The sequence below is a fragment of the Colletotrichum fructicola genome (assembly GCF_000319635.2).
Source record: "Colletotrichum fructicola Nara gc5 chromosome Unknown KSG_Nara_v1_contig02, whole genome shotgun sequence".
Classification (NCBI taxonomy): Eukaryota; Fungi; Ascomycota; class Sordariomycetes; order Glomerellales; family Glomerellaceae; genus Colletotrichum; species Colletotrichum fructicola.
The window spans coordinates 6,265,554-6,289,839 of NW_027094052.1; the positions used below are offsets into that span (position 1 = coordinate 6,265,554).

Below are 24,286 nucleotides of genomic sequence, written 5' to 3' on the forward strand. Positions count from 1 at the left end.
CCACCCCATGGTCGAATTCTACGAAAGCTTCCTACCAGGCCCTGAAGTTCGATCCCATTTCACAGCAATGACGCAGCAGATCACACAGCAAACAGCATTTCGGACTCGCTAGGCGTTGCGATCGTATGAATTCCGAAGTCATACTTATGTGCAAGCTGCAATACCAGAGCTTTCACTAATTATGAGATATCAGGATCAGGAATTTTCACAGACGCCAATCGTATTTGCTTGTCATGCATTGAAGCATCTCTATTCATGAAGCATCTCTATTCATGAAGCATCTAAATCCGGCGCCCGCCAAGACGGCGAAAGTGGGGACTGCCGCAGCGGCCCGAGTGATGCGGGTCTCTGCTTCGGCCTGGGAAATTTTCAGTATTCCTTCCGTGAGCTGGATGCCGATGGATGCGCACAAATTTGAGCATATCGATGCGCTTGAAGCCAAGTGCGACGAATTGAGGAAGTAAGGCCGGTAGTATCCGGTCACGCGGCGACGAATATGTCCGGCAGTTCAATACGCATTGGCCACATTAGCTTCTCGAGGAGTCTAGAGTATCTCAAGGATGCCTTCTCGGGGCGTTCATTCCCCATCTTCAACTTCCAGAATGCGGATTCCGTGTTCCCGGTCTTCAGAAGAGAAAGTAAGCGCCGTAGTAACCCAAGAGTGATTGAAAACAGTTCTTGGCGCCTAACCGGCCCGTCCGAAGGTTCTAAAAACGGAATGTGGGAGAGCTGTGATCATGTCGGGGGCAGTTTTCTGTCGGCGGTGGGGCTGAGAATTCGAGATTGAAGAACTGGGGGCTTGGCTCGCTAGCCGCGTAAGGTCTTGCGCATTCAGGCGCACCATCTGCCCATGGTCACAACGACTCGCCAGATCCACCGCGGACAAAACCGATAAGCGGCGAGAAGGAGCTGTTGGTGATGTTCTCCACATGTCTATGGAGCAGTTAATGATGGGCAGAACCGTCCATTGGCTACGCGCTTCATCCCTGCGTTTGCCCCTAGCTGTGAACGAATGTCGGCACGCGACATCCAGCTGAGTGTTTGCTGTGCATAACTCCAAAGAGCATCGTCAATTCTTTTAACCATCGCTTTTCGGTTCAGCAGCCGTCTTTCTCCTGCCAGTTATACAGGGCAATCATGCGATTAATCAGATGTCTGCAAGTGTGGTCTGGTAAACCTGGCAGGGCAGTGTCCTTGACCTGTGTAATTTCCTGTTGGTTCTGTCTCGACACTTTTCAGGATGATCGCCATTGAACCATGGCAAGCCACCATGGCACGTTTGCCGCTTGTCCCATCCCTACTCCGCTAGGAGGACCGGCGCTTGAGCCACTGTGAATGACGGCGGCGGCCTGCATTCCGCCTGCCAGGGCAGCTTAGCGGCGCTGAAGTTAGCATCACACTGATCTAGCAATGATTTCCAATAGACCAGAGATGTGGGATGATGCTACAGCGCTGTTGGTTCAAAGTAGCATTGCGCAGCTTGGCTTGCTGGGGGCCGAGGGAAATAGATTATTCTCTTTGTTCAACCAACACACCCCTTCGCAGTGAATAGCTGGGGGTCAAAGCCACACATAACACAAAATCGTCATGTCGCAAGCATCAACAGTCTTCGTCTCCCGGAACGGCGGCTTTGAACGAGTAGGACCTACGATGTTGTAATACGCTTGGGAGAAGTCAGAGTGAATGAAGACCGCAACCTCATCTGACTGATGAGAAGTTTTCAGAAGATAGCGAAATGAACAACATGCTTCCATGCGAAGTTGAAGCCATTTGGGTGAGGGTCTGTTGGCGCAAGGGTGAGGCGCAGTCGCTGAACAGCGAATCGCGCTGAAGCTTAGGATGCAACCCTGAAAGTTTGCAACCGCCTCACCCTAGTCCTTGTTAGTGGGCCAAACCGGTCTCCGGCAAATCACGATACAGCAAAGCTTCAAGGCTTAGTTGGTTTATCGTAGGGACCTAGGGGCTAGCTGGGGTGCCAAGCGGATATGACGGGTGACAAACAGTCTCAATTTGCATTGTTCACAAGGGGAATGGTGTTGGTAGTTAGTTAGGCCATCACTCATAAGAATCCGGCACCACCCAGAGGAGTTTGGGCTACGAGTTCGTCTTGAAGGTCCTGCCTCTCGGCATGTTCAGCCCAGCATGGTTATCGTACCAAAGTCATCCTCGCGGATGACGACGACAATTCTTTCTGTTTGTATTCTGTTCATGTTTATGTACTCAGTGTCATTCCTTTCTACTTACTACCATCCTACTTCTCTACAAACACCATTACAAACGCCACCACAGACGCCAAGTCCCCCGAAAGTCTTTGAGCAACCCGAAGAAGAAAAGCCATCGGCATGGCAGAACGAAGCGAAATCGATCATCGAGAAGGCGAGATCCTTCATAGATACCCCCATACGTGCCCCGTACAAGGAGAAGTTCTACGATGTTGGCCAACGAACTCAGATCGCGCGGGAATGGGTCAAGTTTCTTGACTCAGCTGGTGAATCAGACGACAAACAGACTGTCAAGGACGCCGTCGAGAGCGCGATCGGATCCCTATTTCCCTTCATTCAGAACTCACCGAAACGACCCGACAGCACTACACCGTTCACCGATGTGAGATCCTCCATCGAGCCAGGATCACGTGGCATTGTCATTCCAACGGGAAAGGCGACCATGAGATACGCTGCCCATCTTATCGGATCGCTTCGTGAGGTGCTCCACACCAAATTGGCGATCCAGATCGTCTATGCGGGAGATGAAGATTTCCCGGCTGCTGATCGCGAACGGCTGCAAGCACGCTTCGAAGACGTCGAGTTTTTGGATATCTTGTCAGTGCTTGATGACACAACTGTCCAGCTGGCTACTGGAGGCTGGGCCATTAAAGCTTTCGCTGCCCTCTACTCGCCTTTCGAAGAGGTCATTTTGATGGATGCCGATTCAGTCTTCCTACAAGTTCCCGAAAAGCTTTATTCTATCCCGTCCTACATTTCAACCGGAGTCCTCCTCTTCCACGATCGCCTGCTCTGGCAGCACGCCTTCGCGGAACGCCACGAGTGGTGGAGATCGCAAATTCGCGAGCCCAGTGCGACACTTAACAAGTCTCTGGTGTGGACAGAGGATTACGCGGAAGAGGGCGACTCTGGCGTGGTTGTCATTGACAAGTCGCGTTTAGACGTGTTGATGGGTCTCTTGCATGTGGCGTGGCAGAACACGCACGCCGTCCGCGAGGAGGTTACGTACGTGATGACGTACGGCGATAAGGAGTCGTGGTGGTTTGGTTTCGAGCTTAGTGGGGCGAGCTACTCGTTCGAAAAGCACTACGGCGCCATGGTTGGCTGGGTCCGCGACAAGCTGTCGGAATCTAAGGAGAGGATTTGCAGCTTCGTCATCGGTCATGTTGATGATGAGAATGGGCTGCTCTGGTACAACGGAGGGCTTTTGAAGAACAAAAAGATCGATGCCCACGAGTTCGGGCTGCCGACCCACACAATGGTCGACGGAACTTGGGAAAAGGGCGCTAGAAGGACAGACATGAGCTGTATGGTCGGTCCGGCGGGCAAGCCTGTGGATGAAGATAAGGGGGGAATTCTGGAAAGGTCTGTCGCATTGGCGCAAGAGTTAGACGACGAGTTTGACTTTGTCTAGAGAGGCCGACCACTGATTGATGACGAGAAGCTCAGAGGTTTTGCATTGTATCATAAACATTATACCCAGAGAATAGAATTGTTCATGAAGTTCTGTTGCCTGTGTCAATTTTGGGTGAGTGCTCAATATCATAAGTTAGGCTCGGGGAAAATCATCAAACCTTTGATTCACAATTTCCAGCTTGATTTAGGAGAAGGACACGCGGCATGGCGCCTGTCATACCTATGTTGAAACTTGCGCTGACTTGCTTTAAAACAGCGGCGATGAACATAGACAAAATAGAATAGATTATTCGTACAACTCTCGATCTATTTTCCCTCGAGACTGTCTCTGTCGATGGAGATCATCTCGTCCAATGCAGCTCGCAAGTTGATAGTGACGTCTTCACTTTGCTCTCCAGCCTTCAGAATCTCCTCAAGTTTCCCAGCCCAACTCTTCCATCTTTCCAACCCCCACAAATCATTGTTGATCCTCTTCATGTCCGCATAGATGACCTTTCCAGCATGGATAATCCACTCTGATGCAACCAACAATCGACATTCTGCTAGCTTTCCTGTGGGCAGGTCCTTCTCCAGCGCCAACTCGATATCGACGTTGGGATACTTCAAGTGTGTTGACCACGGCTTGTAGATCTCGGCACCATGGTAGCGAGCTTGGAAAGAAGAAAAGTTGACCCATTGATCGCACCTTCGGATGAAGGCTTGTTTCTGCTTCGGGTCCTCAGGCTCAGGTCGGTCAGAGGCTGCTGTAGGTTAGTGGCTGTGCATACCACCGGGAATCTTTCAGGAACCTTGAGACTTACCAAATTTTCCATTCCATTCTTCTTCGCACATTATTCCGAACACAGGGTCGTTGTGGAAAGCGTGATATTCTTCCTAAACAAGTTCTCAGCATTGGTAACAACCTCCGAGAACACATAATTAATGGCATCAAACATACCCCTTCACTCTTGTACGTGACTTTCGGCAGATGCGACAGCTCGACCAAGAATCTGGTCAGTAAGTCTTGGCGTTCATCATAGTACGGCAGAAGCCATGACTGGTGTAAGATCAAGTCATAAAGGTGCGCCAGGTATTCTGGCATGCCTTTGTCTTCCAACCTGTACGGCTTGCGAAGAGGATCTTGGCTTGAAGGTAGGAACCGGGCCCAATAATCGGCGCCGATCTTCAGCGCAGCTTCCAAAGCAGCCACATATCCCTTCTCAGGAAACGAGGTGAGCATGTGCAGGATGATTGAGGCGGCCTCGGTGTTTCTCTGGTCCCCCCAGCTCTCTTCGTCTGCGATCTGATCCTCAAGCTCGGCCAACCAGGCTTCAGCAGGAGGATCAGATGCTTGAGGCTCAGAAGAACTTGTGACGGCCATGACAGCTGGAGGTTTCAGTGAGGCGTTTGACTGGGGGAGGTGATTCAACGTGGGGGGAGAAAGACAAGAGAAGAGAGGTGTTAAAGACTGAGAGTCCCAAAAGGTTGACGGTCGGAGCGACGTGATAATAAATGTGATTTTCTGCACAATTGTGGCAGTGCTGAAACTTGCAATGGGATGTCTCGATGTTGGTTGTTGGTTCGGTCGTCTTTCCGGTTCCAAGGTTAGCGCAGCGGTGCTAAGCGCCCGCAGAAGCCGCGCACTGCCTTCCCCAGCTCCACCCGGCGGGCGTGTCGCCCGCTGTGCCGTTGTGGCCGGGTGAGCGCGCCAACATCCCCGGCAGAACTTCTCCAAATCAAGTTGACCGATGTAACAACCGCCGGCCGCACCAACGAGAGATTAAAGCGTTTGGCATTCAAACCAACCATGAAGCAAAACCAGTCGTCCATCGTTCCGGATTTTCGTAGCGTCAATCTGATTGCGGAAAATATGTTGGTTCGGTCTTGGGAACGGCCGGCCATGGGCCATGGCCGCCTTTGCTGGCCAACGTCCATTCCTGCAATCGCCCTCGATTCTGTCGTGGACTTGCAATGTTGTGAATATTTTTGGCAGACAAGTGAGATTACTTAGACGTGAACTTGCTATACTTAAAGACGAATGCTTCGCGTCGAAATTGTTAACACACACCTACCAAGACAGACGCCAAACATCCCATCATCGTGCGAGCCTGCCTGGAGCATACTCGCTGTAGTTGCGGTTTTTATTTTCTGGTACAATCGCTCTTCAATATCAGTATCCAGATTGTGCACTGGATCCCATCACTCTCGTTTCTCGGAATATACCTACACAACATACACATCATGGGCAACAAACAATCGGCCCCTCAGAGGCGCAATACAGACAATGCCGAAAAGCAATTGGTATGTGTTCAGCTTATCTTGATCTATATGATTCCCAGCACGAAGCCTAAAGCTGATACGGCCATGAAGCAATATCGTACCAATCATGGAGTTATACCAGTGGCCAACGTTCCTGGACATCTAGAGGATGCCCCGCCACCCTTCACCGAGACACGATCCGGATTCCCCCATGAGTATAGAAATAATGAAGGTCAAGAAGTGCGGACGCAACCGTTCGCCAATTTCGTTACCGGTCCCAATCGAGCCCAAGGTCCAGCCGGTCAGCTACACGAGTACCCCATTCCGGGACCCAATACACAGTTTCGCTTCGACTACGATCGACGATGCATCAATGCTCGTCAGGCCAACCGACCGATCCACCCGAATGAGCGGGCGAATGTTATGGGTCCGGCGAACGGCGCGCCTTGGAACGATCCTCAACAGACGCGTGCAGCAGTCAGGGTTGCTCGAGTTAATGGCAAGGAAGAAACGGTTGTGGTCGGAGTCATGGACCATCCTGAAGGAGAGCAGCGCATGTTGCAACGAGCACCCTTTGAACCGATCAGTCGCCAGGGGAGGCAAGCGATGGAACGAGAGACTGATGAGAAAGGTCGATCGCGAACATACCCGCCTCGTGGTGTGGATGCAGCGTTTGTTCAAGATGTTGAAGCAAAATATCGGAAAGTCAACCCACCGGCCCATCCTGAGATGCGAGCCAACCCACGACCTCACCCGCTGCGAAGAGCCAGAGGAGCACAGTGAATCATAACGTATCGATGCTGGTGATTACTTCACTTGCTGGTCGACATATTGTCTTTAGAATATCACGCAGTACTCTTTAGAAAAGTGTCGCGTCAAATTTGTATTTCTGTATTGGGGTATTATCCTTCAAGTTTATTTTTCGCTTGTTTCAGCATGTGCCCGTTGGTGCATTTTCAACAATCGTTCCAGAGCTTGGATTCTGTCTTGAATCCCAGGCGTCATCCCAACTTTTCTGCACCTCTTTAATCGCTTTCGTTTGTTTTGGGAATGCCTCAAGATCGTCGAGCCTTCTGGTCTCTTTTGTGTGTTGCAACCAGCCCTCGCGATGACCGTCAATTGACGTTGCTCTTGGATCGTAGCCCCATATATCATCCGAATGAGTTCTAGACAAAGTTGAAGGATACGTCAGGATTTCTCCTCCAGGCTTCAAGGATCTTCCCCTCGACGACAGGGTATTTGCTGTTCGCGCTGTTCCAAATGACCAATATAGTAAGGCCCTCCCTCGCTTTCGAACACGGCTGTGGCCCGTTCGTGGTCGGTTCGGCGAAAATTCTCGAATATCGAGCTTCTTTTGGATTAGCAAGTTGATTGTTGGCAAACAAGCACAAAGAAGTCCGATTGCTAACTCCAGCGCTCTATCCGTAGTCAGCAATCTTCTCACGCTTTATGCACCTGAACACAAGACCTACGTGGTGATGTCTAGCAGAACGAAACCCTCCGTTCTATCTGAAGGTTCAAGGAATAGAATAGACTTGTAAAGACGGAAGATGGATACTCCAGTGGCAATGCCGCCAGCACTGAGCAGAGCCACCACCTTGACCTTTGTCCAAAATGGCAGTCGAAGGGAGAATGTCATCGCGAGAGGAAGCAGCAAGATGATAATGTCGGTAAAGACGCCCAAGCACATGTCGGATATAAACACCTTCCGCTGGTTGAGGCAGTTTGCTGGTTTGACATCGGAATCCCATGTGGCAGGGATTGGTATGCAAACTAACACCTTCAGCATCATTATCGGTATATAGCAGAACAAAAGTACGTATATAAAGGTGAAAACACCTCTAGATACCCTTTCGTAAACTGCGAATACTCGCGCTTCTAGAAGAAGAAGTGTCGCCTTCGTCAAGTAGGCTGCTGGACAGTAGAGAATGGAGCCGATATAAAGCCACTGGCAATGCTTAGCCTCGAAGGGTATCGGGCAGGTTGATTCCACAGATTTGTGACCTACTCGAAGAACCTCCTTGTATGATTCTTTCGTGACTTCCCATTCGTGGTAGCCTTCCCCGTAGTGCGCCACTGTCACATTCCATGAGCGGGTAATCACGCAAAAGGCACAAAGTCAACCACTTACTGACAAGAACAGTACTGATATAGCACATCCATAGGCCCTGAAGACAATGTTATCAGAGAGTTTGCCCTTCGCGACACGAGAAAGGAATCGTACATATGCTGCTAAGCACGTCCCTGCGAAGGCTTTAGTGTCCACCCGCTGATTCCAGTTTCGAAGTGGTACTCACAGTCTTCCGTGTACCAATGAGTGTTGAGCGCCATCTTGGAATAGCTTCGCAGACCAAACATGATCGTCGTCAATCCCGTCATGACAGCCAGACCGACTACGAGATTCGTCCTCCCAAGATCTTCCGGCTGCGCGAAATTCGACACCCGCCCCGGCGGAGGCGGAAATGCTCCCACCGGGCCAGCTTCTTGCGCCATGATGTCGCCCGCCCGAGTTCAGCTGTTCATTAAATGTCGTGATGATCATTGAAGAAAATAGCAAGGGAAGTGGGTCGGGGACGTTCGGTGTGGGGGGATGGGCAGACAGACTACTATACTACGTCTGGGCAAAATAAGGTTAGAACGGGTCGATCCCGGTGGCTCTTGAGCGTAAGTACGAGCCTTATTGCACGGAGCAACCTGGAGCACCCCGAACTATCAAACTTTTGGGGAAGATGCGAAGCCGATGTTTGTGGTGATACTACGCGACTCATGGATTGAAATGCGCAAATGATCACGTTGTTTACGCCCTGAGCTTGTTTCGACAAGGTCAGCTTAGTCTAGCTATCCTTGATGAGCAAAATCGCTTAAAGCTTGCATTTGGTTTGGAGGATGGAAACTTAGGTCAACCTGACTTGGAGGTGGGGAAACCGAGGGTCTCGCACGTGTCGAGGAGTCCATTTCATGCAACTTAAGACGACAGTTTCCCGGAACAGACGAAAATGGAAGAATTATGCTGGAACCACACTGTGAGGAAAGTTTGTCGGTCGTCAATTAGCCCGCGTTCAGCTTGCCCCGAGAATAGCGAACCACTCGGTCCCATTATCACACATGACCTGCTTAGATAAGAGGAATGTTCTACAAAGGCGCTTTGAGAATCACCTTTAAGAGGAAAATACAAACTGCTTGAAGATGAATTAAAACGATCGTCTTGTTGTCATTAGTCTGTTGTCTTTGTTTCAATTGCCACCGTCGCATTAGATCGCCCTGTTGCTCGGCCACCAACACCCCTCCGAGCTCGAGTAAGATGGGAGCTGGAGAGCGTGTCCTCATTACTCGCGAAGATAGTACTGTATTACTAACCTCCAGATTCAACGAACGAACTCTTGTCAGCAAGGCTGCTGGTATCATGCCAAAAGGGCTTCTAGAAGCAAACACGTGCCTCGGCCCGTTCCATTAAACGTTGAAAGTCTTGCGATTCCACCCCAACAGCTGTAAGCGTGCTGTTTGGTGTCCGACCGCTTATATACACTCATGTTGGTCAAAAACTGCCGGGTCGAGCCTCCCTGTTTATTACATCAGGGTGTTTCAACTGTCTTTCCTATTTGCTCTCTTTGGGGAATTTCCAGTCTGCGCCGACTCTTGCCCACGTACAGCCATGACAATCTCAAACTTGGCGTTTGTGTCTTACCTACATAAGGCCTGTTCAAGATCTTGTACTTGCATGAACGGCTCCATGGATTAGGTCTTCCAATTTATGAATGTCAGTTGTGAGAAGTCCTAGTTGCCATGTCACTCCAAGAGGCTCCTGATCCCTGGTAGTAGACTCGTTCATTCCATGTTGAGAGCCCCATGATCGGCACTAACAAAATTTACTGGTCGCGTTGAACAGTGTGTGCTGTGTTTCTCTCGTATGGATCACAGCATTGAAACAGCTCCCGAACACAGTGTAACGGTTTCGTAGACGAGGACCGCCATGGGGACTAGTCGTGGTACAAATTTCGTGTCCAATGATAGTCCAAGTTGGGCTGCATTGAGCCAATCAAATGATAGTCTAGAGTGGGACTAGTTTCCGGAGTATGCCAGGGACGATTCGGGCTCTCGGGTAAGAGGAATCCGAACGATGTTGGTGAGGGGAAGCGGATATTTACAAGACGCGACCTAAGGAATCTTGTGACGACCTTATTCCAAGGTGTTATTGTGAAACCATCCCCATGATGGAGAGACCGTAAGTTTGGACTCAGCACAATTTGATACCTCTAACTCTTCCATCTAGAAAATACGTATTGGTCACGGGTGCAACGGGCTTTATTGGAGCCCATATCGTCGATGAACTCCTCCGACGAGGTTTCCGAGTCCGAGGCTCAACTCGGACCTTGGCCAAGGGGGAGGAAATGATCAAGACACGGGCGCAATATGCCGATAAACTAGATTTCATCGAAGTTGGGGACTTCGAGAACACCACCGTGTTTGACGGGAAGATGGAGGGTATCGATGGCATCATCCACGTTGCCAGTGTAAGTATGATTGTTCTTCAGGCCTCTGATTGATGCTTACAGACATCATCCCATAGCCCTTCACGTACGATGTCAAGGATAACGAGAGAGAGCTCATTCAACCAGCAAAGACGGCGTGCATGCGATCATGTCTGCGGCAGAGGCTCAACCAAACATCAAGCGAATCGTCATTACATCATCTTTCGCTGCTGTGCTCAACGCCGACCGCAAGGCACCTCCTTACTTCGATTACACGAGTGATGATTGGAACCCGTTAACTGAGGAAGAAGCTTGCATACCTGGAACAAGCCCAGTCATTGCGTACAGAGCAGCAAAGAAGTACGCAGAATTAGTCGCCTGGGATTGGATACGGGCTATCGACGAAGGCAAATCTCGCCACTTCGATCTTGTGACACTGTGCCCCCCGATGACATTCGGACCGGTCGTGCATCCAGTCAGCGGGGTTTCGAAGCTGAACGAGTCAAATGCGATGCTTTGGAAAATTGCAAAGGGTGAAACCCCCCTTCCGGTGGCTAGAGTCCCATTCTGGATTGATGTTCGAGACCTTGCTGTGGCGCATGTTGAGGCGCTCTTACGGCCTGAGGCAGGCGGAAAGCGATACCTCTTGGGAGCCAACGATCGTTTCTCGTACGGTTTGGCTGCGAAGATTATGGCTGACAACTTTGACTGGGCGAGGGACACTGTTGCCCAGGAGGAGCAGGTGATTGACACGTCACACGGTCTGGAGAACAAAACTGCGGCAAAGGAGCTTGGTCTGAACTACCGGACGTTTGATCAAACAGTCGTCGATCTCGTGACCCAAGCCAGAAAGATGGATATTGAAGAGACGAAGTCATAAACTTTGTAATCAGGCTTTGCCCAGGTCTCGTTGAGATGAATTACCGACTTAGTCGGCCAGATCAACGCCTCATATGGATTCCAGCCACGACATTTCAGGTCATATCCAGCCGTGTCCCCCGCAGTCACATATTTGGTTCATGGTCGTCAAGTAATCCGCCTAAATGCAATTTCTGCCAACCAGAACCGTCGTCGGTACTCAACTTCCGCTCTGACCAATCACATAAATGTCGATCTACCAGGCAATGTGTGAAGGAAAGTCAGCGTCGCTGTAAGATATATGATGTCGGCCCTTTCGGTTTGGCGGCAGTGTAGTCCCGTTATTTGCCTCCGAGGGCTTCCCCGCCAGGGCGTCTATGCGACTGGAGGCAGCATACTAGCGAATGGGCGCATCATTGTGGCACTCAGAATAGAGAAGTACCTATCGGAGTTTTGGACCTGGATTCCGATGAAAGGTTCGAACATGCCCTGAACCCCGAACTTCGATCTCTGTGGTGATATATATAAGACTAAGCTCTTCAGAGACACTTTCAATTGTTTTTCTCGTCATCATAGCACTTATTTCTCCCGAATCAAACCCTCGTCATGAAGCTATCGTTCCTCTCTACGGTTGCCCTTGCGGCACTTGCCCATGGTCACTGCATCTTCCAAGTAAGTCATGTGAAGGTATTTACCGATCGTGTTCCCGTCACTCATCTTCCGCTTTACAGAAAATATCAGTAAACGGGAAGGAATATGGATCTCTCGCCGGTCTCCGCGCTCCGAATCAGAATAATCCGACAACAGACGTCAACTCCCAGGATATGATCTGCGGTAAAGTAGCCACCTCTTCTCAGGAGGTCATCTCGGTCGCTCCCGGCGATAAGATCGGTGCCTGGTGGCAGCACGTCATCGGCGGCGCCCAGTTTCCCGGAGACCCGGATAACCCGATCGCCGCATCTCACAAGGGCCCGATCACCGCCTGGCTGGCGAAGGTCCCCAGCGCTTCGTCCACCGGCATCACCGGTCTCAACTGGTTCAAAGTCGCTGAGGATAACCTTGACACCAGCTCCGAAAAATGGGCCGTTGACAAGATGATCAGCAACAATGGCTGGAGCTACTTCAACATGCCTCAATGCATCGCCCCCGGGGAGTACCTGCTGCGTGTTGAGCTGCTCGCTCTACACTCCGCCCACACCCAGAACGGCGCTCAATTCTACATCTCGTGCGCAAACATCAAGGTCACGGGATCTGGGTCCTTGTCCTCGAGCTCGACTGTCAAGTTCCCGGGTGCCTATCAGCAAAGTGACCCGTCCATCTTCATCAACATCTATGGCACTGGTGGTGTCCCCAACAATGGAGGCAAGGCGTATACGGCACCTGGACCGAGACCAGTCACTTGTTGAGACTGCACTACATTGAACTGATAGGAAGCGCGGGCTGTGGTTTTTGGTTGTGGATGGTTTTTATTTCTTGGTCCTAAGCTAGCCCATCATTTGTCCGAAATTGCACTCAAAACCTGCACCAAAGGGTAGTTCCTGAATCGAGCAACCATTCATACTTGATAACCTTCTGGCTCTGATGTGCCATTACACAACCCCGATGCTCACACGACCGTCTTCAACCATCACACGTAGATTTATATTAATGCTCATGTCGGCGGTCTTGTTCATCCCATTGGTTCCCCCGCCACCCGGCCCGATATTGACGCCGGAAAAGTTCCCAGAGCCGACGTTGATGTTTGTCACCTCCGTAATTCTGTCTCCAATTTCAATGGTGTTCCCATCACCGATCGTATTGTTCCCGTCACCGATATCGAAGTCGTCGCCTAGGTGGCAAATTAGCACCTCAATTGAGTAAAAGTATTTGGAAATCTATGAAATTAGAAACAATTACCTACCAGTATCTATATCATTGCCTATACCCGCAAAGCCTACACCGTTCCCATCGCCTGTTCCGCCAGAGCTGACAGAGCCGGAATTGCCGGTCTGGTTCCCGTTAACGTCTTGGCCCACTTGGCGCGGTGACACTATTTGTTCTTCAGATAACAATGAACCAAGGTTGAACGGGAATGGAAGGGCAAGTGACGTTGCTGTCAGGAAGGCAACAAGAATAATCATGCTTTCTGCGACCATCCTGGAAGACAGAGATGATGACATCAGCCTATCATGCCCATGAAATCTGGACTCTTCCGCAGGTTAAAGGTACTGCGAGAAGACTGGCAACGTCCTCCGTAGATGGTAATAAAAGGAATGCAGACTGTGAGCCTTTCTACCTCATCATTGCAGCATGCATCCGTGTCTTTTATGTTATTCTTGGCAGGAGCCGATTCTGAAAGCCGTCCAACTACCGAAACGGCCCTTGATTACCGTCAAAAAGAATGATGTATTGCAAGTTCGGGCGCTCTCTTTCCCGACAATTCGTCAAGCCTGCGCTTCACAAGGAGGCTGCCAAGCCCGTCCACGGTAAATTGGGCGCGGCAGATAATCGCTTTAACAGCACATTTGACCGGCAAAAAGGTGGTGGCCAGTCGAAATCTCCTATCTGGAGCGTCTGCAAATCGGGCAGGCCGCTCTTGAATACGAAACGGGGAGGGTGCCATCTGGGAAGACGGCAGATCTCCAGACGCGCAGGACGGTAACAGTGGCATCGAGAGGCCACCAGCTTCTAGTTTCACCACACAGGGTCGATGATTATCTTTCACGGAACGAACCACCGTCTATGTTAATGATTGGAGTATTGCTCGCAATCTCTGTCTTATTCAAATTCGACTGGATGCATGAGTCTTGGCATTGTTCGATGGGGAAGTGGTCAGTTCTGGGATGAACAGTGTGCCCAACACCACATTGAAGGAGGATCGGGTCAGAAGGTAAGATAAAGATGATGAAGAAGAACAAAAAGAAGAAAGGAAGAGAAGACTGCGACTGCGAACTTCGCCAACTATCCTTTTCCTGAATGCGCAGGCGAAGCTGTGGGTTAAAGGGGGGATTCCGAATTTCTGGTTTCGAAGGGAGTGCGCGGGCGCCGAACGAAGCATCGACGGTGGGATGACACACGAGTTTCCACTGTATGATGCTCCTGAGGAACGACACTGCCCACCCACCTGAGCATGAATCATCAGGGATGAACTTCAGTCTTTTCAACCCGGCGGTGTAGGAATATGCTGGCCCGGTTCATTGGCAGGACGGTCACAAACATGCTCCCACGCATGAAGTAGGCGAAGTCCTGCCGTTGGGGGTAGCCTCCTGTCATGGAAGAAAACACGGTGAAGCGCGACCCAGTTGAATGTGCATCAGGGTCCAAAACGATTGACCATCATACTCTTGGCCTGGTGGATCAACGAAATGGCTGCTTGAACTTCAAGCAAGATACTCGACTCGGGACTACCGCAGTAAGAGACAAATGTCTCTCCAGCTTGCACAGCTCAATCACGGTCGCAATGCGATAATTCAATGAGGGCAAGGAACACATCGTAGCCTAACCACTCCGCCACCGTGTTGATTTTGCAGAAATATCTGCAAAGTGTAATAGAGTTATTATCAGCTCAGAAACTCACAGCTTCCGATGGTTCAGAAGCACAAACAAAGCAAACCTCCAGTTTGTTTCCTCAAGATCCAGGCAAAGAGGGCTGGGAGTTCGTATCTAATCACTGGCGTCCAAGCTTCATCCAAGTACTTCGGTGGGCTGTTCGGTCGCGGCAGCCACTGAGCTCGTAAAGGGACATGCATGGGCTGTCAAAAACGGCGATCGTGTCAATCTCGATAGTAGGTGAGCTGTGAATGTGGATATCAATGATGGTTCAAAAAAAGAAACCTGCTCAACAACCCGATTCGTGGAAACTAAACATAGCGTAAGGCATTAACTGGCATGAAGCTGGCTGGAGAGGAATGCAACCATCAGGGAAGTAGCAGTTCGTAAAAAAAAAAATCAGAGAGAAGCCCTGGAAACATGGACGCGAGGGGCTTTGTTGTTCCGTCATCCATGTCTGGTTTCTGTTGAGTTGGCATGACAGATCATAGCAACAACAATGCCAGCAGGTCCTTGGACGAGAACCACGATGCAGACCTCGGTGAACACGCGCTTGGTGTGCTTCACAAACACGTTGGGTGGTCATAAAGAAGTGGATGTCATGATTGATGACATGATGAAAATCAACAACGATCGCAAAATTGCCCAATTTGCAGCCTTTGGGGAATAACATGAAGCACCCGTTGGCAAGCCCACCAGCCAATTAAATCAGTCAAGGCATTAGGATGGACCCATCCACAGGCTAAATATAGACTTAAAGCCTGTGTCATTTATTCGACACAGGGAACCCGCCTCGGCCGGGCATTCGTCCGAGGCCCCATTGAAAGAGCTCCCGTCGGAAGCGTCCCTTCATGCGGCCCTATGGGCGGCCCGGGCGCCACAACATGGGGAGAGGCCGCCCAACTGGTGGGATTTCCGAATTGCTTCATGTTTGCCGTGAACAGAAGTCCGAGGTTATTTTTATTGCCGTCGCATATCCGACATGTTTCGAAGGTATCTTGCTTCCGCTGAGACCTTTTGCTGGCTTTCAAGCCATAATCAACGATCACTTCTACAACACCGCCATGAAGACTTTCTCCTTTTTTCAATCGTGACAAGGCTGCAAGTGGGCAGGCATTTGGACGCAACTCCGCATCGATTTTCAGATTCGCATCTTCCATGTTGTTTTACAGGGCTACAGGGCTGGTTTCGATGGCGGTGTGCGTATTTCCGGTACCAAGATCGCTGCGTTTTGAGTCAGGGATAGCGAGCCATGGTTGTTCTGCTGCCCGTGAGGAGTGATCATGGCCGAACTCGGCTTCAGTATTGGATGATGGTCGATGGTGGGCTCGCAAGTGGACATCACGGAGAGCATGAAATGACTTTTTGCCGTTGCAACCGATACGAGTGTCCATTGTCCAATCCCCAGCCATTTCGCGAGGTTTGAGTCTAAAACAAGGGGGTGCGGCGAAGGGACTCGCTTAACACCAAAACACATCGTCACTGCAATGCGCTGGCCTCCTTTGCGACCATCGTGTCTAGCGCGCGGTGGATGGGACCAGAAGAGTGAGTATGTAAGCGGCTTCGATACGGACATACGAGGGAGCTCTGTCTTCCGGAATCATTCCGATTGCAAGTTGGCAGGTATAATTCACTTGATAATGCGGCGGAGGGAGTGTCATCTGATGGTTGAATGCGGGAGAGCCTTGAATTAGTGGAGAAAAACAACACTGACGTCTGTATTTATGGAATCTGGTGCCAGTTGCCCCCTACTTCTGGAGCTTAAGCTTTCTGGGGCAGTGTTGGGATGAACACAAGGCGACAAGACGGCCCTTCGGCGCGCCTTCGACGTTGCTTCCTTGCATCGCTCAAAGGGTGCGATTTGAGCCTCTGTGGATTTTGTTCCCTGTTTTAGTCACCTCGACATAACGTTACAGAAGCTTTAGTGGCATATGACGTCGATATTCTCCTATTGCGGGGGACCGGTCCCCCCGAATACGAGTCAAGCATTGCTGAGCTCCACCGATCGTCGGGACTGATCGTCATTAACGAGTGAGGAGCAGTTGGGTTCCTCGTATTTGCAGACTTGCAGCCGAAGTCTGGAGAGATCGTGGCAACAATCCGAGTATATAAGACGTTTGAATTCATCGTCCAAAGTTGTTTCTAGTCCTCATCCACAACACAATCATTCAATCACTCTCCTACAACTCAATAACTCTAATCAACCAACTCAACAACTCTCTTTACCAACCACCAAAACCAACCATCAAAATGCAGTTCCTCACCATCCTCGCCTCTGCCGCCGTCGCCTCCGCTGCCGCTATCCAGCAGCGCGACGTTACCTTCAAGGTCTCTGAGTTCAGCGCTGGCTGCATCCCCCACAGCTCCCAGTGCTCCTACTCGTTCACCGTCATCCAGCCCGGCACCATGGAGACCACTGGTGTTAAGTGCTCCGGCCTCTTCCAGGCCCAGGGCACCAGCACCCTCCCCGACGTCAAGGAGGCCCCTTGCACCGACTCTTCCCGCACCTTCGACGTCGTCCGCTCCGCCGAGGGCCTGACCCTCACCGTCTCCCAGCCCGTCACCCCCAGCTCCAACCAGACTGGCTCCCACCTCATCCCCAACGACCAGCTCGTTGTCGCTACCCAGCCCAACGCCCAGGTCCAGTCCTACAACGGCCCTGCTGCCTTCGACCTCGAGTAAGCGGTTCGACAATCAGCTGTCATCGACGCTTGACTCCGGTCACCTCAGACTTTTCATTCGACGATGGGCGACCCCTGACCTACGCATTGCAATACCAAGCAAGCAAAACAACGCATGCGGAGGTGGAAGACTGGCGCTTGCTCAGTCCAGGGCTGTACAACTCAATTTTGATAGACTTGTAACATAGAAAAATGCATTTGGATCCATTTGGCAAAACCTTTTCCTCGCTTCTCTCGTGATCTGATCTCTCTCGATGTCAGAACTATTGGTTCAAGCCATAACACTCGATTTCACTTCCAGGGCTCAGTCCATATGACTAGACCTAACTAGTGGTCACTTTTGAGAACAACCATGAATTGGCATAGAAATACTAGCTCTTGGGGCCATCGATATTGCGCGAACAGAATGTCTTTACCTTTAGATCTGCTGACCCATAGCGCTGATGTCTTTGACTGCCTCGAGCTCGGGCAAAAAGCTCTCGAACTTTCCCTTGATCATCTTCCATGCCGTAGCAACTAAGGGCACTCGCAGCGGAATCTTCTCGCCGCGACTCGCGATGCCATAAATGGCATCCGCAATGGCAGAGGGTTCAGCGCCCATGCCCATCTTGAGCCCTGCGATGACGTATCGTTCAAGGGCTCGGGCAGGCATGTCGCTGGCCGCGTAGGCTGGATGGGGAGCGGTATGGGCCTTGCTGTGACCTTCGAAGTTAGTCTTGACCCCAGCAGGCTCCACGATACAGAAGTTGACTGTGTTCCGAAATTAGCCTTGTGATCGAGCAACGAACATGAACGACAGGATTATTGGGCTCACTGTTCCAATCCGGATGCATCTCTCTGGCCACGGACTCGGACCAGCCCTCCACAGCCCATTTACTCGCATGATAGTAGGCGTGACCGGGCAGCCCAACCTGACCTGCCAAAGAGGAGATGTTGAAAATGACACCGCCTCGGTGCTCTGGATGCTGGCGCATGACTCCGATCGCCCGGGTCGACACCCGTGCGGTGCCGAAAAACAGGGTCTCCATTTCCAAGTGGGTCTCCTCTTCGGTTGCCGACTCCGTATCGCCGGAAAGCGAGTACCCAGCGTTATTCACCACGGCATCGAGGTGAAAGTCTTTCCCGAAGTGCTCGGCGGCCGATTCAAAGGCAGCATTGACGGATGTTGGCGATGTGACGTCCAACGCAAGCTTGAGGATGTTGGAGTTGTCGTCGGAGAGATAAGACAGATCTGCAGGCTTGCGGGCCGTGGCGATCAACCGGTGGGAAGGTTTGCTGGCAATTAAGGTCGCCAAGGCTTTCCCGATACCAGAAGAGCAACCGGTGACTGCACAAGGATAAGTCAATTTTTCGACGGAGATTGGTGAAATGAGGCAGCGCTAGGGGGAAAACAAACATACTCAACCAGGTTGCATCGGCGGGCAAGTTGTATGGTTTGATGTTGACGGGATTCATGACCAAGAATGGGGAGAGCCTGCAAGCTAAGAGAGTGTCTAATTTGTGTTATATACGAATCGTTTACCACATCTTCATTGTGCGGCGAGCCAAGACTCTTTATTTTTTTATTATTGTATCTTGTTTTACCCTGAATTCAGGCGCCGTAGCATCACAGGGCTTACTTCGGGAGATCGGCAGTCGGCGACGAGTGAGTTTGGCACTGACCCCTATCCTTCGTTCAATGAAGACACCCGAGTGAGTCAACATGACCGGCAGCAATGCGGCGAGCCCAAAATGGCTGGCCGATGGTCGCATCTTCACGCTTATGTCTGTCAGCATGCCGCAAAAGAACCCCACACGCCGTGGTCCTGCTTACCTGGATTTGTCCTCTCGCACTCGCCTACTAATTCAAGCCACACACCGGACGCGCGTTTGCATAGATCAAGCCACCAGAAAGCTGGATATCTTCTCAGGCGCCGATTGCTGGTTGTACGAATGTCTTTGACACGGCCAATGAAGGTCACGTCAAGCTGCCCGATTGTCTTGATAACATCCATAGGTCAGTCGGCTCATCCAACGGTGATGGTGGTTCCACCGCGGAAGGCCCATCAGCTGTGCCTCATTTATATTGCATCCGCCTCATGATGTTGATTGGTTTGCTGTGTGTGGCGGAATCGGGGGAGCTACTTGATACACCCAGACTCACAATTGACAGATAGGTACGCATTACTTAAGAATAAGCTGGTCGGGTTATTGGTCGAATGCCGAGAATGGCACGGCCTTCGTTACTCCAATCATTAAAGGCAGATGATATTGAAGTCTCTTTCAAAATATCCCCTTCTGTCCTTACAGCCCACGGTGCCGCGAGTAGTCATGCCCAAGACGATGCCTTGGCAAAGGGCTGGACTGAAAACGCACTGAAATCACACATGGTCTGATCTTTAGTGATTTGGTTAAAAATTGAGTAATCAGGAAGCTTTTCTCAGATGACCCAGGTAAAGACTGAGCCTGAGTCTGTCTTCCATTTTCTTCCACCACTACCACCTTTGCTGACAGACATCTTCTCCACACATTTGGAGCCGACAAGATTGTGCGACTAGATATTACAGGGACAACCAGACTTGAATGACAACTTCACTTGCTTGGTCTTGAGCCATGAAATACGTGCTGATTTTCGCGTCTTGATATCGCCAATTGACATCACGACTGCGTGACTGGAACTTGCAGATGATGAGGTCGGGTGGTACAAAGACGCGCGCTCAGTGTTGTGGGGAAGAGCAGGGCGCACCACCACCGCGCCCGATGTGTCCACAAAATTCGCTCAATTACCCATCTCCAACTCCCGCCTTCACCGCCTACGCCGACGACCGAAGCAAGACATGGCGCCACGAGACGCATCGCCCCCAAGGCTACTACCTTATGCGGATCCCGAGGAAATTTACCCCGAGCATGTACGCTTGGAGGAGGAGACTTTCCCTTGGTACCATCCGGACAACTGGTACCCTGTAACAATCGGTCAGGTCTTTGAGTCGCGTTACCAAGTCTTGTTGAAGCTGGGTTTTGGTTCAGCGTCGACGTCATGGCTATGCCGCGATTTGAGGTATTCGTCTTTTAGGATTCTACTTAGATGGTTCATACTGAGTAATTTTGCAGAGAACATGTCTACGTCACTCTCAAAGTCTTCGCGGTCGGCAATAGTCAAGCTGCAACCGAAGAAAAGGTACTCCGCCATTTGGAATCTGTCGAATCTGATCATCCCGGAGCAAAACTAGTAAGGCTTCTCAAGAACACTTTCAAGATTGCAGGCCAAAATGGTAGTCATCTGTGTCTTGTTCTTGAAACTCTCGGCATATCCCTTGCAGACATTCGTGAGATGGCGGGCGGCAGGGTACCTCCAACTCTGTTGAAAGGCTTGGTCCAAGGCGTTTTACTCGGTCTGGACTACTTGCACACGGTGGCAAATATCATTCACACGGGTATGTCTCCGATTTCATGTCTTTAGAAGTTTTGGGGCAACGACTAACAAACATGCCAGATATTCAAGACGGGAATATCATGTTATCACTTAAAGACACGGATGTTCTTGATGCTCTCGTAGAAGATGAATGGGATCTGCCCAGCGCTCGAAAGATTATCAAAGATCGGGTGATTTATGCGTCGACGGGGCTAGAAATTCCAGACCAGCCCGGAGACCCCGTTATTGCTGATTTCGGAGATGCTCGGATAGATGAAGGCCCCTTTGAATTCGAGGAGGAAGTTATGCCTGATGTCTATCGAGCCCCCGAAATAGTGTTGGGTGTGCCATGGAACGAAAAGATCGATATCTGGGCACTAGGATTGTTGGTAAGTAGAAGAAACTACGAAAGGATTCAGAGCATGCGAGATAACCGAGACGAAGATATGGGACTTGCTTGAGGGTAAACTACTTTTCAAGACTAGACTACGGGATCCAACGGTATCGAGGGCAGCGCACTTTGCGAGGATGATCTCTCTGCTCGGCCCCCCGCCGGAAGACCTCTTAGAGCGCGGTTCGGCATGGAAAACTCTATTCGATGAAGACGGTATGTTTGAGACGCAGAGTAATGCCGACAACTCTTTCTGACATACTCCTCAGGGCGGCTCATACTCGACGTTGAAGTTTCAGAAACCTCCCTTGAAGAGGAAGAGGGGATATTGGAAGGTGACGAAAAGGCGGAATTTCTGGCATTCCTGCGGAAGATGTTGCAGTGGAAACCGGAGGACAGGCTCACAGCGCGTGATCTACTGGAAGACCCCTGGCTACGCGGGACTGCAGCGTGATGGCTACAGTGGATATCAGCCTCAATGCGAGAATAACAAGCCATTATAGGTTGTTTTAAAATAACTTCATGCTTGAGGGCCGTCCTGGGCACGTAAAATATGATGCAACCGAGAGGGGCTATGCATAGACAACTCTGTCCTGCTTGGCGAATCGAAGGCGAAAAGAAATGGTCCCATAGGAAAGTATGAGCACACACATGGATTTCGCAGCCACCGAGTGTTGAGAAATCCCACCAAAGTTCAAAACAAACAATGACTCGTCTTCCAAACAAACACTTAGACTCAAGAACCGACCAACAAGGTAGGACATTTTTGCCTACTAGGCCTCCTGCGGAACACTCATCTCACACAAAGTAAAAGCACTCAATCTCTCTTAGAATAAGAACGGCAGATCTCTAGAGCCCGGAACGTTAGCAATTTATCAATAGGATATGGAGAGGTCAATGTAGCTTACGTTCGGGACGGTGCTAGTCACGTCGCACCATGGCTTCATTGGATTCTTCTCGTCTTTCTCGAGATTCTCAATGCTCCAGAATTCCGGCTTGCCATTACTATTCGCCCACAACGTCATATTATGGTGTTCTTCTTTTTTGAATTCAATTCTCAGCTCGTTGCCCTCGTCATCCGTCAAAGTTTGCGCACTCGGTAGAGATCTGAATTTGCCACCGTCGCTGTGCTGCTCACTTTCCAACACGGTCTTTTTGCCATCCTTGGTCTCGGAGATTGTGATGTCCGCCATGTGCACGTCGTCCTTCTTGTGTACATTACCCCGGATTTCTTGGCTGATATGGACAGTACGTTTGAGCGGCTCATCTGTACTTAAGGATGGAGGGCTTGATGATGGTGCTGTGGAGCTTGGTCCCGGGGTTTTGGTGGCAGATGATTTGCTCGTGGCAACTGCCGTGTTGCCGGAGGAAGTAGAACCTGGTCCCTTCGCCGACTGGGAACTGGTCAAAGTAATACTGGTGGAGGTCTTTCTTGAGATATCGGATCTCCCCTTTGATGCGGATGCTGAGGCGGATTCTCCATCACCTGATGCAGATGGTCCAATACCGGCAGCCAGAGGAACTGGGCAGGAGCCACCTCCTTCGTCACGGGCCGCAACGGTCCCGTCTTCTTGATAACACCAAGACGATTCAAAAATTATCTTGTTGTAATATTCCCAGAACACTTTGATGGTAGGCCCTCGGTTAACCCCGTCAACTTTGTGTGCCGGGTGGTATTGGAAGAAGGCAAGACCCGCTGAGGATTCTGGCTGCCAATAGTTCATAGCCCTATCTCCTTCCGGCAAAGGCCTAGGCATACCCGGCCAGTATGAAGGACCTTTGACGTAAGCCTGAACCATGATCTTGTCGCGAGGAAATCCGAGGCCAACGATGAAGCTTTTCCACCGTTCAACTAGATCCTCATGCCTCATCAAGCGATCTCTGAAGGATCCTCGCGCTCTGGAGACATATATCCAGCCCTGGGAGTGAAGATGATGATTTGCAGTGTGTCTTCCTGCATGTTGTCAAAAATATGCGTTTGCTCCTTCAGCTGGTCAATGCCCCGGTGATGTGCATCTCCCTCCTTCAAAAACCTCTCCACGCCCTTGTGGAATTCTTCATTGAGATCGATTCCCGGGTAACTCTCGGGGTTCCAAAAACTTGGGACCTCCCAGTTGTGACTCACGTAAATACCACGTTTGGTGATGATCATTAAAATGCTGCAACCCCATACCGGGCCACTCCCACCGACGATTCCTTTATCAGCCCATTCGCTGACTTGCATCGTGGAGTATCCGTACGCCGCCAACCGCGAGTTTTCACCGTCTGTATATCTGTGGAAAGTTTCCTCTTTGCGGCTTTGCAGTAGTTCTCAATCTGGCGCCACATCCGCAAACGCCATGCGGTTTCACCAGCGGGCCAGGTTGTCACGAATCCTCTGTCTTTGATGGGAATTTCGTTGCCCCTGGCATCTGGCCTGTCATCTCTCTTAACCCATATACCATCAGCGTGGTTAAGTAGTTCGTCGTCATCGGGAGGGTTCCAGGTGACATAGTTGATCACTCTCTTTGATAGACCGGACTGCGTCTCATTAGAGGAAAGCTCACAGTCCCCGCACTCGGAATCTGGGCTGCAAAAGAATTCAGTAGGGGTGGCACTAGCTGTAGAGATTGTTGTAGTCGTTGTGGTCTCGACCGTTTTGCTGCAAACGACCGTTGGCTGACAGGTAACCGTGAAACATGACGTGCTGAAGCTTGTAGACTTGTCGATGGTAGTGACTGGTGTAGCGACACAGCTTTGGCCGCAATTGGGATATAATGTGGTAGAAGCAGTGCAAGACGACTCCGACGAGGTGGTTGTGGGGGTCTCCGAAGGCTTCGGATCGTCAGGATCGCTTGGGTCACCCTTCCGGGGCTCCTTGGGAGGTATAGGTGGTGGCTGAAAAACACGGTTAGAAGTAGCACATCTGATTCATGGAGAGAAAGCTTACCGTGGCCCACGGGAACCCCATGGGGCCTGGAAGCTTGAGCTGAGGCATATTGCAACCGAGAAACGGAATAAGACATTGAGGATGGCAAATCGGCCCAATGCAGCCCCAGACGGGTACGATTCAAGGAAAGATGATGCCACCATCGGATGAGGAGGTGGTGACT

General features: G+C 50.8%; 10 protein-coding genes across 10 annotated transcripts; 6 read left to right on the top strand and 4 right to left on the bottom strand.

Moving 5' to 3' along the window:
- Window positions 1–2,142: 2,142 nt before the first annotated feature.
- MNT3-1 (Alpha-1,3-mannosyltransferase MNT3) lies at window positions 2,143–3,867 on the top strand (the record flags this gene model as incomplete). The annotated part of the gene is made up of 3 exons (XM_032022001.2): window positions 2,143–3,587; window positions 3,672–3,750; window positions 3,817–3,867. 3 exons carry the CDS (start codon window positions 2,143–2,145, stop codon window positions 3,865–3,867), a joined length of 1,575 nt encoding a protein of 524 aa, XP_031881005.2.
- Window positions 3,868–3,944: 77 nt separating this feature from the next.
- Window positions 3,945–4,998, bottom strand: CGGC5_v004554 (uncharacterized protein; the record flags this gene model as incomplete). The annotated part of the gene is made up of 3 exons (XM_032022002.1): window positions 3,945–4,378; window positions 4,439–4,511; window positions 4,576–4,998. The coding sequence occupies 3 exons, from the start codon at window positions 4,996–4,998 to the stop codon at window positions 3,945–3,947; spliced, it is 930 nt and encodes a 309-aa protein (XP_031881006.1).
- Window positions 4,999–5,858: 860 nt separating this feature from the next.
- CGGC5_v004555 (uncharacterized protein) lies at window positions 5,859–6,659 on the top strand (the record flags this gene model as incomplete). Its single annotated transcript, XM_032022003.1, has 2 exons — window positions 5,859–5,918; window positions 5,988–6,659. 2 exons carry the CDS (start codon window positions 5,859–5,861, stop codon window positions 6,657–6,659), a joined length of 732 nt encoding a protein of 243 aa, XP_031881003.1.
- Window positions 6,660–7,344: 685 nt separating this feature from the next.
- Window positions 7,345–8,369, bottom strand: CGGC5_v004556 (uncharacterized protein; the record flags this gene model as incomplete). Its single annotated transcript, XM_032022004.2, has 5 exons — window positions 7,345–7,824; window positions 7,885–7,952; window positions 8,008–8,044; window positions 8,101–8,120; window positions 8,174–8,369. 5 exons carry the CDS (start codon window positions 8,367–8,369, stop codon window positions 7,345–7,347), a joined length of 801 nt encoding a protein of 266 aa, XP_031881004.2.
- Window positions 8,370–10,087: 1,718 nt separating this feature from the next.
- CGGC5_v004557 (putative uncharacterized oxidoreductase) lies at window positions 10,088–11,225 on the top strand (the record flags this gene model as incomplete). The annotated part of the gene is made up of 4 exons (XM_032022005.1): window positions 10,088–10,098; window positions 10,147–10,387; window positions 10,444–10,451; window positions 10,493–11,225. The coding sequence occupies 4 exons, from the start codon at window positions 10,088–10,090 to the stop codon at window positions 11,223–11,225; spliced, it is 993 nt and encodes a 330-aa protein (XP_031881007.1).
- A 584-nt stretch (window positions 11,226–11,809) lies between these two features.
- eglD-8 (putative endo-beta-1,4-glucanase D) lies at window positions 11,810–12,609 on the top strand (the record flags this gene model as incomplete). The annotated part of the gene is made up of 2 exons (XM_032022006.1): window positions 11,810–11,875; window positions 11,935–12,609. The coding sequence occupies 2 exons, from the start codon at window positions 11,810–11,812 to the stop codon at window positions 12,607–12,609; spliced, it is 741 nt and encodes a 246-aa protein (XP_031881028.1).
- A 183-nt stretch (window positions 12,610–12,792) lies between these two features.
- Window positions 12,793–13,338, bottom strand: CGGC5_v004559 (uncharacterized protein; the record flags this gene model as incomplete). Its single annotated transcript, XM_032022008.2, has 2 exons — window positions 12,793–13,031; window positions 13,104–13,338. 2 exons carry the CDS (start codon window positions 13,336–13,338, stop codon window positions 12,793–12,795), a joined length of 474 nt encoding a protein of 157 aa, XP_031881072.2.
- A 3,643-nt stretch (window positions 13,339–16,981) lies between these two features.
- CGGC5_v004560 (uncharacterized protein) lies at window positions 16,982–17,413 on the top strand (the record flags this gene model as incomplete). The annotated part of the gene is made up of 1 exon (XM_032022009.1): window positions 16,982–17,413. One exon carries the CDS (start codon window positions 16,982–16,984, stop codon window positions 17,411–17,413), a length of 432 nt encoding a protein of 143 aa, XP_031881071.1.
- Window positions 17,414–17,830: 417 nt separating this feature from the next.
- On the bottom strand, window positions 17,831–18,867 carry CGGC5_v004561 (putative oxidoreductase; the record flags this gene model as incomplete). Its single annotated transcript, XM_032022010.2, has 3 exons — window positions 17,831–18,162; window positions 18,227–18,739; window positions 18,813–18,867. The coding sequence occupies 3 exons, from the start codon at window positions 18,865–18,867 to the stop codon at window positions 17,831–17,833; spliced, it is 900 nt and encodes a 299-aa protein (XP_031881070.2).
- A 1,361-nt stretch (window positions 18,868–20,228) lies between these two features.
- Window positions 20,229–21,648, top strand: SRPK-1 (Serine/threonine-protein kinase SRPK; the record flags this gene model as incomplete). The annotated part of the gene is made up of 5 exons (XM_032022011.1): window positions 20,229–20,449; window positions 20,503–20,825; window positions 20,885–21,192; window positions 21,248–21,410; window positions 21,464–21,648. 5 exons carry the CDS (start codon window positions 20,229–20,231, stop codon window positions 21,646–21,648), a joined length of 1,200 nt encoding a protein of 399 aa, XP_031881069.1.
- Between the last annotated feature and the right edge of the window lie 2,638 nt (window positions 21,649–24,286).